Here is a 12,684-nt window from a genome sequence, read left to right as displayed (position 1 = left end):
ATCAGTTATCACTTGTAAGATTTCATTAAATATTTTACCAAGCCACAGTATGTCTCTAATGCCTAACTCATGTCATTTTGTGAGGGAAAAAAAAAACCTTGAAAAATGAATGCAAAATCCAACTGAACACGTGATTTGAAGATGAAACTGTAATCACAAGGCAGAATTTGAGAATGCAGGGAAAAGTCCCTCCCTTTATTTTGTGCATCACTTCAAAACTAATTCTCTAAACTCAAGAAACCCATTTAAAGTTCTGATCACTGTATTTGTCTTTTCGTTTTTAATCCACTCCAAGGTAAGAATGAACAGACTGTCTTGCTGAAGGAAGTCCCACTGAATTCTACCTTACCGTTACAATATTCCAGCTCAATCAGCAGGGTGGTGTTGTCCATGAAGTGATTGTAATAGGCAATAATGTTGTCATGCTGCAGCAGTGCCAGGATAACAATCTCGTTCAAGGCATCCCGTCTTTCCTTCTCCGACAGTCGGGTCAAATCAACTTCCTTCCACACAACCAATGAATCATCCTACAACACAGCAATAGTTAACAGTGTTTTCCTCTTGCCTGGTAGCAAATAAATCCACACATGGATCTGTAAACCTAGGAAAAAACTTCCTAGATGGGAAGAGACCGACTGCTTCTATTTCTTCCTTTAAACAAAAATCATGAACAGACTTTCAAGGTTCCGCATACAATTGAGCATCATAATTTGCTGCAGGACCTTATTGCTACACTTAATTTACATGATATCAATTCCATGTAAAAATATGGGATGGAAGTAATTTCAAAGATTCTGTTGAGTGACATATGACAGACTGTTAGTCATGATGAGCATTGTAGTAGGGGCTAGAATATTGGAGAAATAGAGAACTGGAGAGTAGTTATCTATGGGTGACCAGTTTCTTGTAAAACGGAAATTAAACTTGCCTCTAATATTATCAATTTAGATTTCTCTTAGTGATTTTTATTTACTCTTTCTGGATAAGAAGTCATAGTTAAGCCCTTTGAGTTCATTTAACTCATGCTGCCCATTTTGCAACTCTATCTCCTGTCTCTGTTATGTATTACATGTTCTTCTCTACTCATGAAAACTTACCTGCAGCTCCCAATATCCTCTCTTTTATAATATCTCTAATTCTTTCTTGACACTGCTCTCCAGCCTAAACAACCCTTCCCAGACTTTAGCATGGCTCTGCCAGCCATTAAACCTTTTTGGGAAGGTCCTAATGAACCTTCTGCTGTACATTTAATCAATGCAACCATTCCCTTAATTTTCAGAGGTCATACACTGAAATGATTTGTCCATTCTTTTCATATATACATACAACCTAAATGTTATTTGTTTACAAACTGGTCTTTCCATTGAAATAGAAGCTTCTTGAAGGAAAGAGCTGCTTCTAATTAAATTTTTGTAAATACACAGATCTAATAAATATTTGGTGATATGGATAATATTACATAGCTTTTGGGAAGTGTAATCAAATTTAACTTAAAACAACCTCGGTAATTAAGTTCAACATGATAATAATGAAAGGCATGGGGCAAAGAGGTATAGAACTTTGTTCAGCCGAAGATTTACTTCTAATTTAAGTGAGCAAGTCATTTAAATATACTTTTAGTTTAACTATAGATAGGTACACTAACGCTCATCTCCTCTTTCTCATATTGTGAGTACAAATAAGAAAACAGAATACTGCCTGGCTGATGTGGTTCAGGGGTTGAGCATTCACCTGTGAGCCAGGAAGGTCAGGGTAGGATTCTTGTCAGGGCACACGCCCCCTTGGGCTCCATCCCCAGTAGGGGGCGTGCAGGAGGCAGCCGATCAATGATTCTCATCACTGATGTTTCTCTCTCCCTCGCCCTGAATCAATAAAAACATCTTAAAAAAAAAAAAGAAAAGAAACTAGAACACTAACAGTAACTCTAACACCATACATTAATGTGAATTAGGGTGAAAAAGAACACGTAAAGATACTCTCCTGCAACCACCTCTCCCCATCTTTGAGCCTTAAAACTAGGTTAGCTTGGAACACACACAACCACAGATGGATGACTCAGCTTCAGTAACCAGCAAGTTCTCATTCAACGCTTACCTATCCTAAAGCTTAGGCTTGGAGGCTTTGTTGATCAAAGTCAGTTCATGGTTAGTTTTTTGTAAAGTGGAGTCACCACTTCGGGGCTTTCGTTAATACACATTGTGAACTTAGGGGTCAGTGACCCACGGATCTCTTCGAAGAAAACGTAGGGGTGCAAATGTGGATGGGGCGATTGTGTTTCCCTAGATTCTCAAAGGAGCCCTCGTGCCCCCCAAAGTTAAGGCTTACTGGCTTAGGATATAACCAAGAAGTATTACCCAGGCATAAAGCTGCTGGGTAAACACTGATGAAGAAGCCAACACACCCCGGCCTCCCAACGATCTTCAAGAAAAATCTCCAACTGGGTGTTCACCTCGGAACTTACAGGCACCGGCCAAGACATCGGAGCTGCCCCCGCCGCAGGAACTCGGGGCCCTGCGCTCCTCCCCACCCCGACCTCGGAGAGCCGTACAGCGGGGGAGGAAGTGCAGTCTGGACAACGCCTCACACTCACACATCACTTCGGTTTTACACTTGGTAAAGCATCGTCGCTTAATTCTCAACGTGACCTTTAAAGTTTATTCTAAAGGTGGTTCTAACCCCATTTTACAGATGGGGAAACTAAGGCTACGAGGAGGTTCCAGGCCTTGCTCCGTCCCCGGGCTACACGGAAACGACCAGCCGGGAAGGCGGCGACCTAACCCATTCCCAGCGCGGGCCGGCGGCGGGCAGGGGGCCGGGCCGCTACCTCGGTGCGGCGGTACAGCGTGGCCTCCCCGAAGGCGCCGCGGCCCAGGACGCGGATGGGGAAGTAGTGCAGCTCCTCCTGCTCCGCCGCGCCGCCCGCTCGCGGCCCCGGACCGGCGCTGGGCGCCGGGCCCGAGTCGCCGCCACCCCCGGACTCGCTCCCAAAGTCCGAGTTGATGGAATCGCAGTGTCGCTCGTACTCGCCCAGCACCGACATGGCGGCGGCCGCGGGACCGGCCTGCGTGTCACCCGGGGCGCTGGCCGCGCGGCGCTTCGGTCGCTTCAAAAGCCAGCCCGCGGCTCCGGCGGCCCCGCCACCCAGCGAGGTTCCATGGGGGCCCCTGCCTCCTGACCCGGAAGCAGTTGTGGGTGCTTCCGGCCCGGCGGCGTTTCCTCCGCCCTCGCTGGCCCGCTGCTGAGTCCGGGACCAGGGCTTTCCTTCCTCCGGGCTGGCGGGGAGCGTGGGGCCTCGCGCCGGGGGTGGCGGGCGCGTGGTAGGGCCCGCGTGGAACCCACGGGCTCCGGCAGGAGCGAGGGGTCACCGCCGGGTCTGTAGACCACCTCCCCGACCCCTGGCCGGTCCGAGACAGCTTCGAAGTCCGGAGTTCGCCCGGGCTCATCTTGGCGCCCGGCCTCTCTCCGGGGCAGTGACTGGGGGAAGCAGTCCCTTCCGAGGTTGCACCGCGCCCCTTGTTTAGACTCTACCTTCCTAATGCCGCGACCCTTTAATACAGTTCCTCATGTTGTGGTGACCCCCAACCATAAAATTATTTTCATTGCTACTTCATAACTGTAATGTTGCTGCTGTTATGAATCGTAATGTAACTGATATGCTGGATGTATTTTCATTGTTACAAATTGAACATAAAGCATGGTGATTAATCATGAAAACAATATGTAATTATATAGGTGTTTTCCGATGGCCTTAGGCGACCCCTATGAAAGGGTCGTTCGACCTCATGGGTCGCGACCCACAGGCTGAGAACCGCTGGTTTAGAGAGATACTGTAGTAGGCGGACTTACGTACTTGTCTCCTGTCATCTTAAGAGTCAGTGGGTCGACTTATTTCTCCCAGTACCACCCTAGGTCCCTCCCTCATACACAACTCCAAAAAATTGTTAAGCCAATTCTTCTGACACCCTTCTTACCTTTTTTCCCCATATTTAGCGTTCTTTCGTCTTGGACCATCTGAACTCCATGCAGCATTCTTTGAGAGCTAGGTGTCACTGGGGGTGGGGGATCTCCCTGGCCTCCGGCTACTCAGGGAATTGCAATGCCTGGGTGAACCTGTTCCATCAGTTATGTGACCGGGGGCAACTTCACACCTCCAAGCCTGTTTTTTGATCTGTAAAGTTGGTAATATGATCTACATCAGAGAGATAACAGCTAACGTTTATAGAGTTTCTAGCACCATTCTAAGTGGGTTTTTTTTTTCCATGTGCCATCCCCCTTAATCCTATTATTCCCATTCTACAGAAGGAACCAAGATACAGAGAGGTTAAGTAACCTGCTCAATGTTACAGTAAGGGGAGCTGGGAGCCAAACCAAGCAATCTGGCTCCAGAGCTCTTCCCCGAGCAGGATGTGTTGGAGCTAAGAGAAAGGTGACCTGGCTGGAGGACAGGGTGCGTGCGGGGTAGAAGAAGGAGACAGGGCCTCAAATACGGTTTTATAGTTTGGCTTTTCCTGTGGGCAATGGAAAATGATTGGAGATTTTTAAGGAAGTATATGATTAGTATGACTGTATGTCCCTAGTTGCTGGGTAAGTCCCAGCGTAATAGAGCCTTCTTCTGCTCAAGTGCCCAGCTCAGAGAATAAACAATACAGTCACCTTACATAAGATCCAAATTATATTTTACAAAGAACTCTGATGACAATGTGGAAGACAAAGACTGGAGGCAGGAAGACCAGTTAAGAGGCTATTTATATTCTAAGAAAAGAAGAGGCACTAAGGTGCTATCAGTGTTGAGTGGAGGTGGAGAGAGGTCCAGGTTGAAGAAATCCATCCAGGGAACATTTAAACTTGGTGATCAGTCAGGAGGGATATGGCTGTTGAGGTAAATGTGAGAGTCCAGGAGACACTCCCAGGTTTTTAACTAGGTGATAGTGATAGTGACGGCGAATTAGAGGAAGAAGCTCTAACCGGTTTGGCTCAGTGGATAGAGCGTCGGCCTGCGGACTGAAGGATCCCAAGTTCGGTTCCGGTCAAGGGCATGTACCTTGGTTGCGGGCACATCCCCAGTGTGGGGGTTGCAGGAGGCAGCTGGTCGATGTTTCTCATCGATGCGTCTACCTCTCTATCCCTCTCCCTTCCTCTCTGTAAAAAAAAATGAATAAAATATATTTTAAAAAAATTAGAGAAAGAAAATTGGTATAATGGGGTGAGGGCTAAGTAATCCTTTCACATTCCTCTGATCTCTTTACAGTTCATCCACATTCCTTTTAAAGTACCTTACACTCTGCATAGCATTGGGTCTGAATAGGAGAGTAAAGGGGTCTTCGGTCTCCTTTGACCTAGATCCAATGTTTCTGTTCTATTAGCGTACCAGCCTTTATAATGATGGTTTGCTTACACTGTGACTGCACTTAACTAAACCTTTTTCATATCCAGTCAATCTGAAGTAGCACAGCTCCATGGGTAGACCGTTGGCCTGTGTACTGAAGGGTCTCAGGTTTGATTCTATCTAGTCAAGGGCATGTCCCTCAGTTGTAGGCTCGATGCCTGGTCAGGGTTGGGATGCCTGTCAGAGGCAACTAATTGGTTCTCACATTAATGTTTCTGTCTGTCTCTCTCCCTCCCTTCCACTCTCTCTAAAAATCAAGAGAGAAAAAAATATTCTCAGGTGAGGGTTAACAAAAGAAATACATAAAGTACCACGCCCCCCCCCCACCAGATCACATCACTCCTTATTTTCTTCACAATACTTATCTATAAAATACTGATGTCTTGTTTATTATGTTTACTTTATTGGCTATCTTCATTCATTAGAATATAAGCTCCATGAAAGGATTTTGCGCTCTTGTCCACAGCTATATACCATCAGTGCCTTGAAAAGTGCTTGATAATATAGGCTTAAAAATTATTTGTTGGGTATCATGTATGCATATAACATTTTTTAACCTAAATGCAAGACTGACTGATAACCCATTACATTTTATTTTGTTGGTTCCATTCCAGAATTCTATATTATACAGATAATTTTTGAATTTTCAGTTTATTCATTCAACAAACACTGAGTACCAACTTGTGCCAGATGATGGGTTACAAGAGAGAACAAAATAAACATGGTCTCACAGTCCATGTATCAGACAGATAATGAAGTAATTATAAGGATAATTGTATATCAGTTCTAGTGTTATAAGACTTCTAGAAAGGCATTTAGAAGGGGCATTTTTCCAAGACAAACTTAATGGGTTAGTGAAGGCTTCCTGTCAGTATTGGCTAAACAAAGTAGTAAAATAATTCTGGGTAGAGACCATCCCAATTACCACCTCCTATTAATTAGAAGGCACTTTGAGGATGGGTATTGCTTATTTATCGAGTCTACTCCAAAGTTTAGCTCAACACATTAAACAGGATATTCAAAAAATGTCTTCTTGAGTAAAAAGAATGGGGGGAAAAATCACTTAAAACCAGAATTGTTGACTTTCACTTTAGAGAAACTGAATAGGGTTCAGCCAAAGCTTAAAGCTTCATTTTTCTGGCATCTCTGCAATGATAATTTCTATAATTTGGTTAGCCTGATATTGTGCATTGTTCTACTTATAATGCATTAATACAAGCTTAACAGACAAATATAAGCACTCATGCTCATTTCTTCTTCAAAATGGGTATAAATAAAACTAAATTACCTGACCTTTGAATATTCATAAGTCCAGAAAAACTCAACATTCTGAAGGTATAACTGATTTTAAAGTGCCTTTGGTCAAAAACAGGTATTTCCATGTTATATTTTAACAAGTGAACAGTTAGGATGCTATGTAGCAGAAGCTCTCACTTATGAATGCAGATCCCCAGGGGCCACAGAGTTACTGTAAAGATTAAAGAAAAAATTAAAGAATCTACCAAAGTACCAAGCAAAATCTATACCTCCATGGTCTGATATGACAGCCACTAGCTACATGCAGCCATTGAACACCTGAAGTAGGACTAGTCTGAGTGGAGGAGTGCTGTAGCTATCAAATGCATACTGGATTTCAAAGAATTTATATGAAAAGATAATATATTAATATTGACTACAGCCGAAACCGGTTTGGCTCAGTGGATAGAGCGTCGGCCTGCGGACTGAAAGGTCCCAGGTTCGATTCCGGTCAAGGGCATGTACCTGGGTTGCGGGCGCATCCCCAGTAGGAGATGTGCAGGAGGCGGCTGATCTATGTTTCTCTCCCATCGATGTTTCTAACTCTCTATCTCTCTCTCCCTTCCTCTCTGTAAAAAATCAATAAAATATATTTAAAAAAAATATTGACTACACATTAAATGCTAGTTTGGATATATTAAACTAAATACATTAATTTTACTTTAAAAAAATATATTTCTTTATTGGTTTCAGAGAGGAAGGGAGAGAGAGAGAGAGAAACATCAATGATGAGAGAGAATCATTGATCGGCTGCCTCCTGCACACCCCGACTGGGGATTGAGCCCGCAACCCAGGCATGTGCCCTTGGCTGGAATCAAACCTGGGACCCTTCAGTCCGCAGGCTGACGCTCTATCCACTGAGCCAAGCCGGCTAAGGCTAATTTTACTTTTTTAATGGGGTTCTACAAATTTAAAATTATACATGGGGCTCATGTGGGACACCACTGCAGCAGAGTGAATAATTTGCAAAAAGTACTACCATTTAACAAGTATATACTTTTCAGACTATTAAATTTAAATTCGTTGGTAAGTTCTGCTGTATGTATTATGTTCTCTAAAAGTAAAACTTCAGTGAGAAAGAAGACATTTCTGATGTTAAATTACTTATACTCAGATATTGGTAACTACTACTTTGTATAAATTCACTGGCAAATTACCCATTTTTCTGGGTACTGGAAGTGGAGGGTCAGCCAGTGAGCATGCAAAGCACTTCAGGTTGCTCTTGGAAAGAAGCTTTATGAAAAACTAGAGGCCCGATGCCCGGAATTCTTGCAGGGGGGCTCGGCCCTCGCAGCCCCGGCTTCGTCCTGAAGGTTGTTCTGATGGTCGTTCCACTGTTCAGCCGTCCGGTCTAATTAGCATATTACAATTTTATTATTATAGATGTTCAACTGCAAATAAAAGGAGAAAATGGCCTTTACTTGCTGGAGTGAGGTTTTGCATAGATGTGATGGGCCAAAATAAGCAAGTTCTGAGGGGTTCTAAATTGGGAGAGGTGTTTTAAGGAAGGAGGGCAAGGTGAAGGTTCTCTATCGCAGGGGTGGGAACATCCAGCCCATGGGCCATACGAGGCCTGTGAAATCATTTGTTTCGGCCCTGCCAAGGCATTAGGGGTGAGTTAATTAAATATTTGATAAAATATGGCAGGCTAGTTTTTACATTGATAATTTTGTATGGCCCTCGAATGATGTTATATCCAAATGGGCCCAGCTGGTGTAGCTCAGTGGTTATACATTGACCTATGAACCAGGAGGTCACAGTTCGATTTCTGGTCAGGGCACATGCCTAGGTTGCGGGCTTGATCTCTAGTGGAGGGCTTGCAGGAGGCAGCTGATCAGTGATTCTCTCTCTCTCACCCTTCCTCTCTGAAATCAATAAAAACATATTTTTAAAAATCCAAATGGCCCTTGGCAGAATAAAAGTTCCCCACTCCTGCTCTAAAGGAATTAATTCCAGTAGCAGTTTCTAAAAGAGAGAATGCCTGGCTTTCAGAACCCTATTTGGTCTTTCTGAAGATGTATAATTATTTTCATATACATTTATAATTTATATATAAAATATAATAAACTTTTGCTAGCTCACATAAACTTTATCTATCTGGAGTAAATTATGGATAATTATATTTTTTCTTTATCACATATAGCTTGCCATATGTTAAAACTAAGGAATGTGAAGGAATACTGCCAATCCAAACAAAGAGGTACTCAAGAGTAACAGCAGAAAAATACACCTACAATGGTTTCTGCTAGCCTTTATTTGAGAAAATTTACACAAAAATCCCCATCCAACACAAGTGAATCTGTATAAATCCCACATGCTTCTTTCCATTCAACAAACAGAAAAATGGCTTATGACAATGGTGTAACAAAGCTTACTTAAACCACATCACTCTCATCTATATTTTATACAACCTGTTGAAAAATAGGTTCAAAACGGAGAAAACAGATAACATCCTCATTTTAAAATCTAATTTGCTCTTGCACTAGCCATTTATCGAAGGCAAATAAATTTACTTTTTTGATAACACCAAGGTGTAATACCAATGAACTTTAAACCAAAAATACAAACGTTCTCGTTGGTAGTTTTGGCATGAGTAAAAGGAAAGGACATGAAAGAATTTTAGTTTCATAAATCACATTTGGGGACAAAAACATCAGCAAAATAAAATATTTGCCTATTCTATTTTCTTCGACATTTTGTCAGAGCAGGGTACTATAACCAACTAAGTAGCTTTCATTGCTTGTAAAAAGAGGAAAGGCACCAGTCAGAAATATGAAAGCATATCTTATTAGACCAACGGTACAAAACTTCACCTTTAAACATCTAAGGAAATCTTAACCCACAAATTTGGTCATTCTCTTCACTTGGATGTATCTTCTGTCGTCGAGTAATGTAATATCACAGATTTTCTCTACATCTGCAGCCTTTATGACAAGGATTCCGCTGCCAGGTCCTCAAAAGTAGTTCCTATCAATACTTAACAGCAGATGGCGATGTTGCACAAGTTAATGAACCACTTTTATCCCACACCAGATAAATTCATACATACATGGAGTCAAAAGGGGGGTGGGGGGTGGGGGGGGGGGGAGGCTTTTGGGTTCACTATAGCTGAAATATTAACAGAACTGCCTGAGATTTTAACAACATAACTCACTCCCTCTTCCATCTTTGGACTTTACCCAGGTCAGCACAGCAGTGTCCTCTGTTAATTCTAACATGCTGCTGCTTAGCTGCAAGCTGCATGGCCCTAAGTCCTGTAATTCTTGCCACTGCGATTAGACAAGCCCTGTAACAACAGTTAGCAAGGTTTTAAAAAGAGATTACAGAAAGGATGAACCCCTAGCTCCTTTCCTGAGAGAAGTGGGGAAAATGTCAAGTGATAGTATTTTTCATAATTGTTTACAAACATGGTCATTTGTATCCACATTCTCTATTTATATCAGTATTGCCTTTAGGTGCCTCATACTCATAGTGATTCTTGGCTTTGCTTTCACAACATGTATTCTCAAGTATTTACTGTATTCATGATGATCCTTTCAGTGTTGTTGTTTTTTAATATATCGTATGTCTCAGGGGGACATATAAGGTCAGGAATTAAATCACTGGCTGGTCATGTAAGAAGATTTGGTAAGTTTTCTAATTTTTTCCTTGGTACATGTTATGTTAAAAACTCAAGCAACCACATATCTGACAAAGGAGCCATATGTAGGCTATATAAGGAATGCTCAAAAGTCATTAGTATAAAGAATAATCTAATTAGAAAATGGGCAAAGAACATGAACAGATATTTCACTGAGGAAGATATATATGGCAAATAAGCTCATGAAAAGATGTCCATCATCATTAGCCATTAGAAAAATGCAAGTAAAATCATAATGAGGTCTCATTACATACATTTATCAGAATGACTAAAATAAAAATAACAGCAAATACCAGTGAGGATGTGGAGAAACCTGATTGGTCATACATTGCTGGTGGGAACATAAAATGGCACTCACTCTAGAAAAAGAGTAGGGTGGTTTCTTAAAAAAAATTAAACATGCTTACCATACAACCCAGCAATTGCCCTCGAGAGCATTTATCCCAGATAAATGAAAATTTATGTTCACATAAAAACCTGTACATGAATGTTCACAGAAGATTAGTAATGGCCAAAAACTGAAAATGACCCCAATGTCCTTCAATGGGTAAATGGATAAACAAACTGTGGTACATCAATACCATAAAATACAACTACACAATAAAAAGGAACCAACTATTGATCCATGCAACAACTTGCATGGACATCAAGGGCATTATGCTGAGTGAAAAAAGTTAATCTCGCCCTGGTCGGTATTGCTCAATGGTTAGAATGTCAGCCCACACACGAAGGGTCGTGGGTTTGAGTCCTGGTCAAGGGCATGTACCTGGGTCACAGGTTTGATCCCTGGCCCCAGTTGGGGCAACATGTGGGAGGCAACCAATCAAGGTGTCTCACTCACATCAATGTTTCTCTCTTTCCCCCTTCTTGCATCCCTTCCACGCTCTCTAAAATCAATGGAAAAAATATCCTTAGGTGAGAAAAAAAACAAACAAGAGAAGTTAATCTGGAAAGATTACATAATATATAATATATAATTCCATTTATATCAGCAGTTGCCAACCAGTGGTCCTCAGACCACTGGTGGTCCATGAGGTCCGAAAGGTTGGCGATTGCTGATTTATATAACATTCTTGAAATGACAAAATTAGAGAGATGGAGAACAGATTAGTGGTTGCCAGAGGTTGGGGCTTGGGAGTCAGGAAGGGAGGTGGCTGTAGCTATAAAAGGGTAGCAAGGGTTCCCTGTGATGGAACTGTTTTGCATTTTGTGATGGTGGTCACATGAATTTACATATGTAATAAAACTGCATAGAACTAAACACACATAACTACACAAAAAGGAAATTCAAGCAATTGAGCACAAATGTTTTAATTCTCTAAAATGAAAAATTTTAAAAAGAGTTATCTATAGTTCAAAGCTCATTTCTATGAGGTGTCACATCCATCACCCTTTTATGAGACATAAAATTAAGAAAGGATACCTCCAGAAGCTATCTAAACATTTCAGCTAATGGTTAAGATAAAGTTAAGGGTGTTTTCACACAGAAATCCAAAGAGGACAATGAGAATAAAACAAGTTCCACATGGTCATTCAAATCTTGGTAAAGGAACTAGAGTGGAAGCCCGAGCTGGTGAGCAAGTGGGAGAAGGAAAGAAAACATGGTTTAAACAGATCACATGAGGAAACCCAGTACAAATGCTGGCTTTGGCATTATCTAGGTCGCCCCTATTTTTTGTCACCGGTGACTCTATTAAGTCCTATTGTTGCAAAACCAGTCCAAATCCTATCAAGTTAAAAAGAAGTCCCTCAATGACTTGTTGGGTGTAGGTGGTAACCCATGTCCTCCCACACCAAGAGACATCAGTTCTGGCCAGGAAGTTCCAACGTGCCTTTATGGTGCTGTTGATAGGATGCCTTAGGCCAGGCACGTCCCAGTGATGTTCTGCTGGCTGAGATACAAGGTGGGAGGAGAGTAGGCCTTATTACTCAATCAACTTCTTGGCCTTGAAGAAGCGGCGAAGGTAGAAGACCTGCCAAGTGGCTAGTCCAATGAGACAGAACATTGAAAAGATGCTGAAGTATAGGACCCGAGTGTTTGTTGATTCTAAAAAAATCAAAACAAAAACATTGTAAATGTAATGAAATGAGGCTCAGCAGGCTAAACGATGGCCAGGGAGGAAAGGCAATTAATTAACTTCACTTTGTCCCTAGGCCTAAGAGTAGGATTTCAGTTAGCTTTTTCTTAAATTTTCATTATTCTATATATAAATGTTAAAATTTGCAAAGATTAGTCCTATCAATTTGATACATGGTAAGCAAACTGAGAATATGGTCAACTACGTATGGAAGTGATTTCTATTTCCTTGAAAATCTAACAAGGCTCATTTACCTGCAGCAGCAACACTGAAGTTAGCAATTA

At 41.9% G+C, this 12,684-nt stretch overlaps 3 protein-coding genes across 4 annotated transcripts in view; 1 reads left to right on the top strand and 2 right to left on the bottom strand.

Annotated features, from left to right (window-relative positions):
* Positions 1-408, top strand: part of ZC2HC1C (zinc finger C2HC-type containing 1C) — a 45,174-nt gene extending 44,766 nt beyond the window's left edge. The window contains exon 2 of the mRNA XM_059690143.1: positions 296-408. Within this exon, the coding sequence (XP_059546126.1) occupies positions 296-322 (27 nt within the window). The 3' untranslated portion in view covers positions 323-408. The remainder of the gene's footprint in view (positions 1-295) is intronic.
* Positions 1-3,193, bottom strand: part of NEK9 (NIMA related kinase 9) — a 37,501-nt gene extending 34,308 nt beyond the window's left edge. Inside the window, exons 1-2 of one of the 2 annotated variants that reach the window (XM_059690105.1) lie at positions 2,825-3,193; positions 350-527 (exon numbers count right to left, since the gene is read on the bottom strand). In XM_059690105.1, the coding sequence (XP_059546088.1) occupies positions 350-527; positions 2,825-3,040 (394 nt within the window). In that variant the 5' untranslated portion in view covers positions 3,041-3,193. The remainder of the gene's footprint in view (positions 1-349; positions 528-2,824) is intronic. The other variant, XM_059690094.1, reaches the window with a different exon arrangement.
* Positions 3,194-8,918: 5,725 nt separating this feature from the next.
* The window catches only part of TMED10 (transmembrane p24 trafficking protein 10), a 39,007-nt gene continuing 35,241 nt past the window's right edge, over positions 8,919-12,684 (bottom strand). The window contains exon 5 of the mRNA XM_059690084.1: positions 8,919-12,369. Within this exon, the coding sequence (XP_059546067.1) occupies positions 12,248-12,369 (122 nt within the window). The 3' untranslated portion in view covers positions 8,919-12,247. The remainder of the gene's footprint in view (positions 12,370-12,684) is intronic.

This window comes from Myotis daubentonii, chromosome 1, assembly GCF_963259705.1.
Source record: "Myotis daubentonii chromosome 1, mMyoDau2.1, whole genome shotgun sequence".
Taxonomy (NCBI): domain Eukaryota; kingdom Metazoa; phylum Chordata; class Mammalia; order Chiroptera; family Vespertilionidae; genus Myotis; species Myotis daubentonii.
The sequence above is the reverse complement of the archived record's forward strand: the minus strand, read 5'-3'. Positions and strand labels throughout refer to the sequence as shown.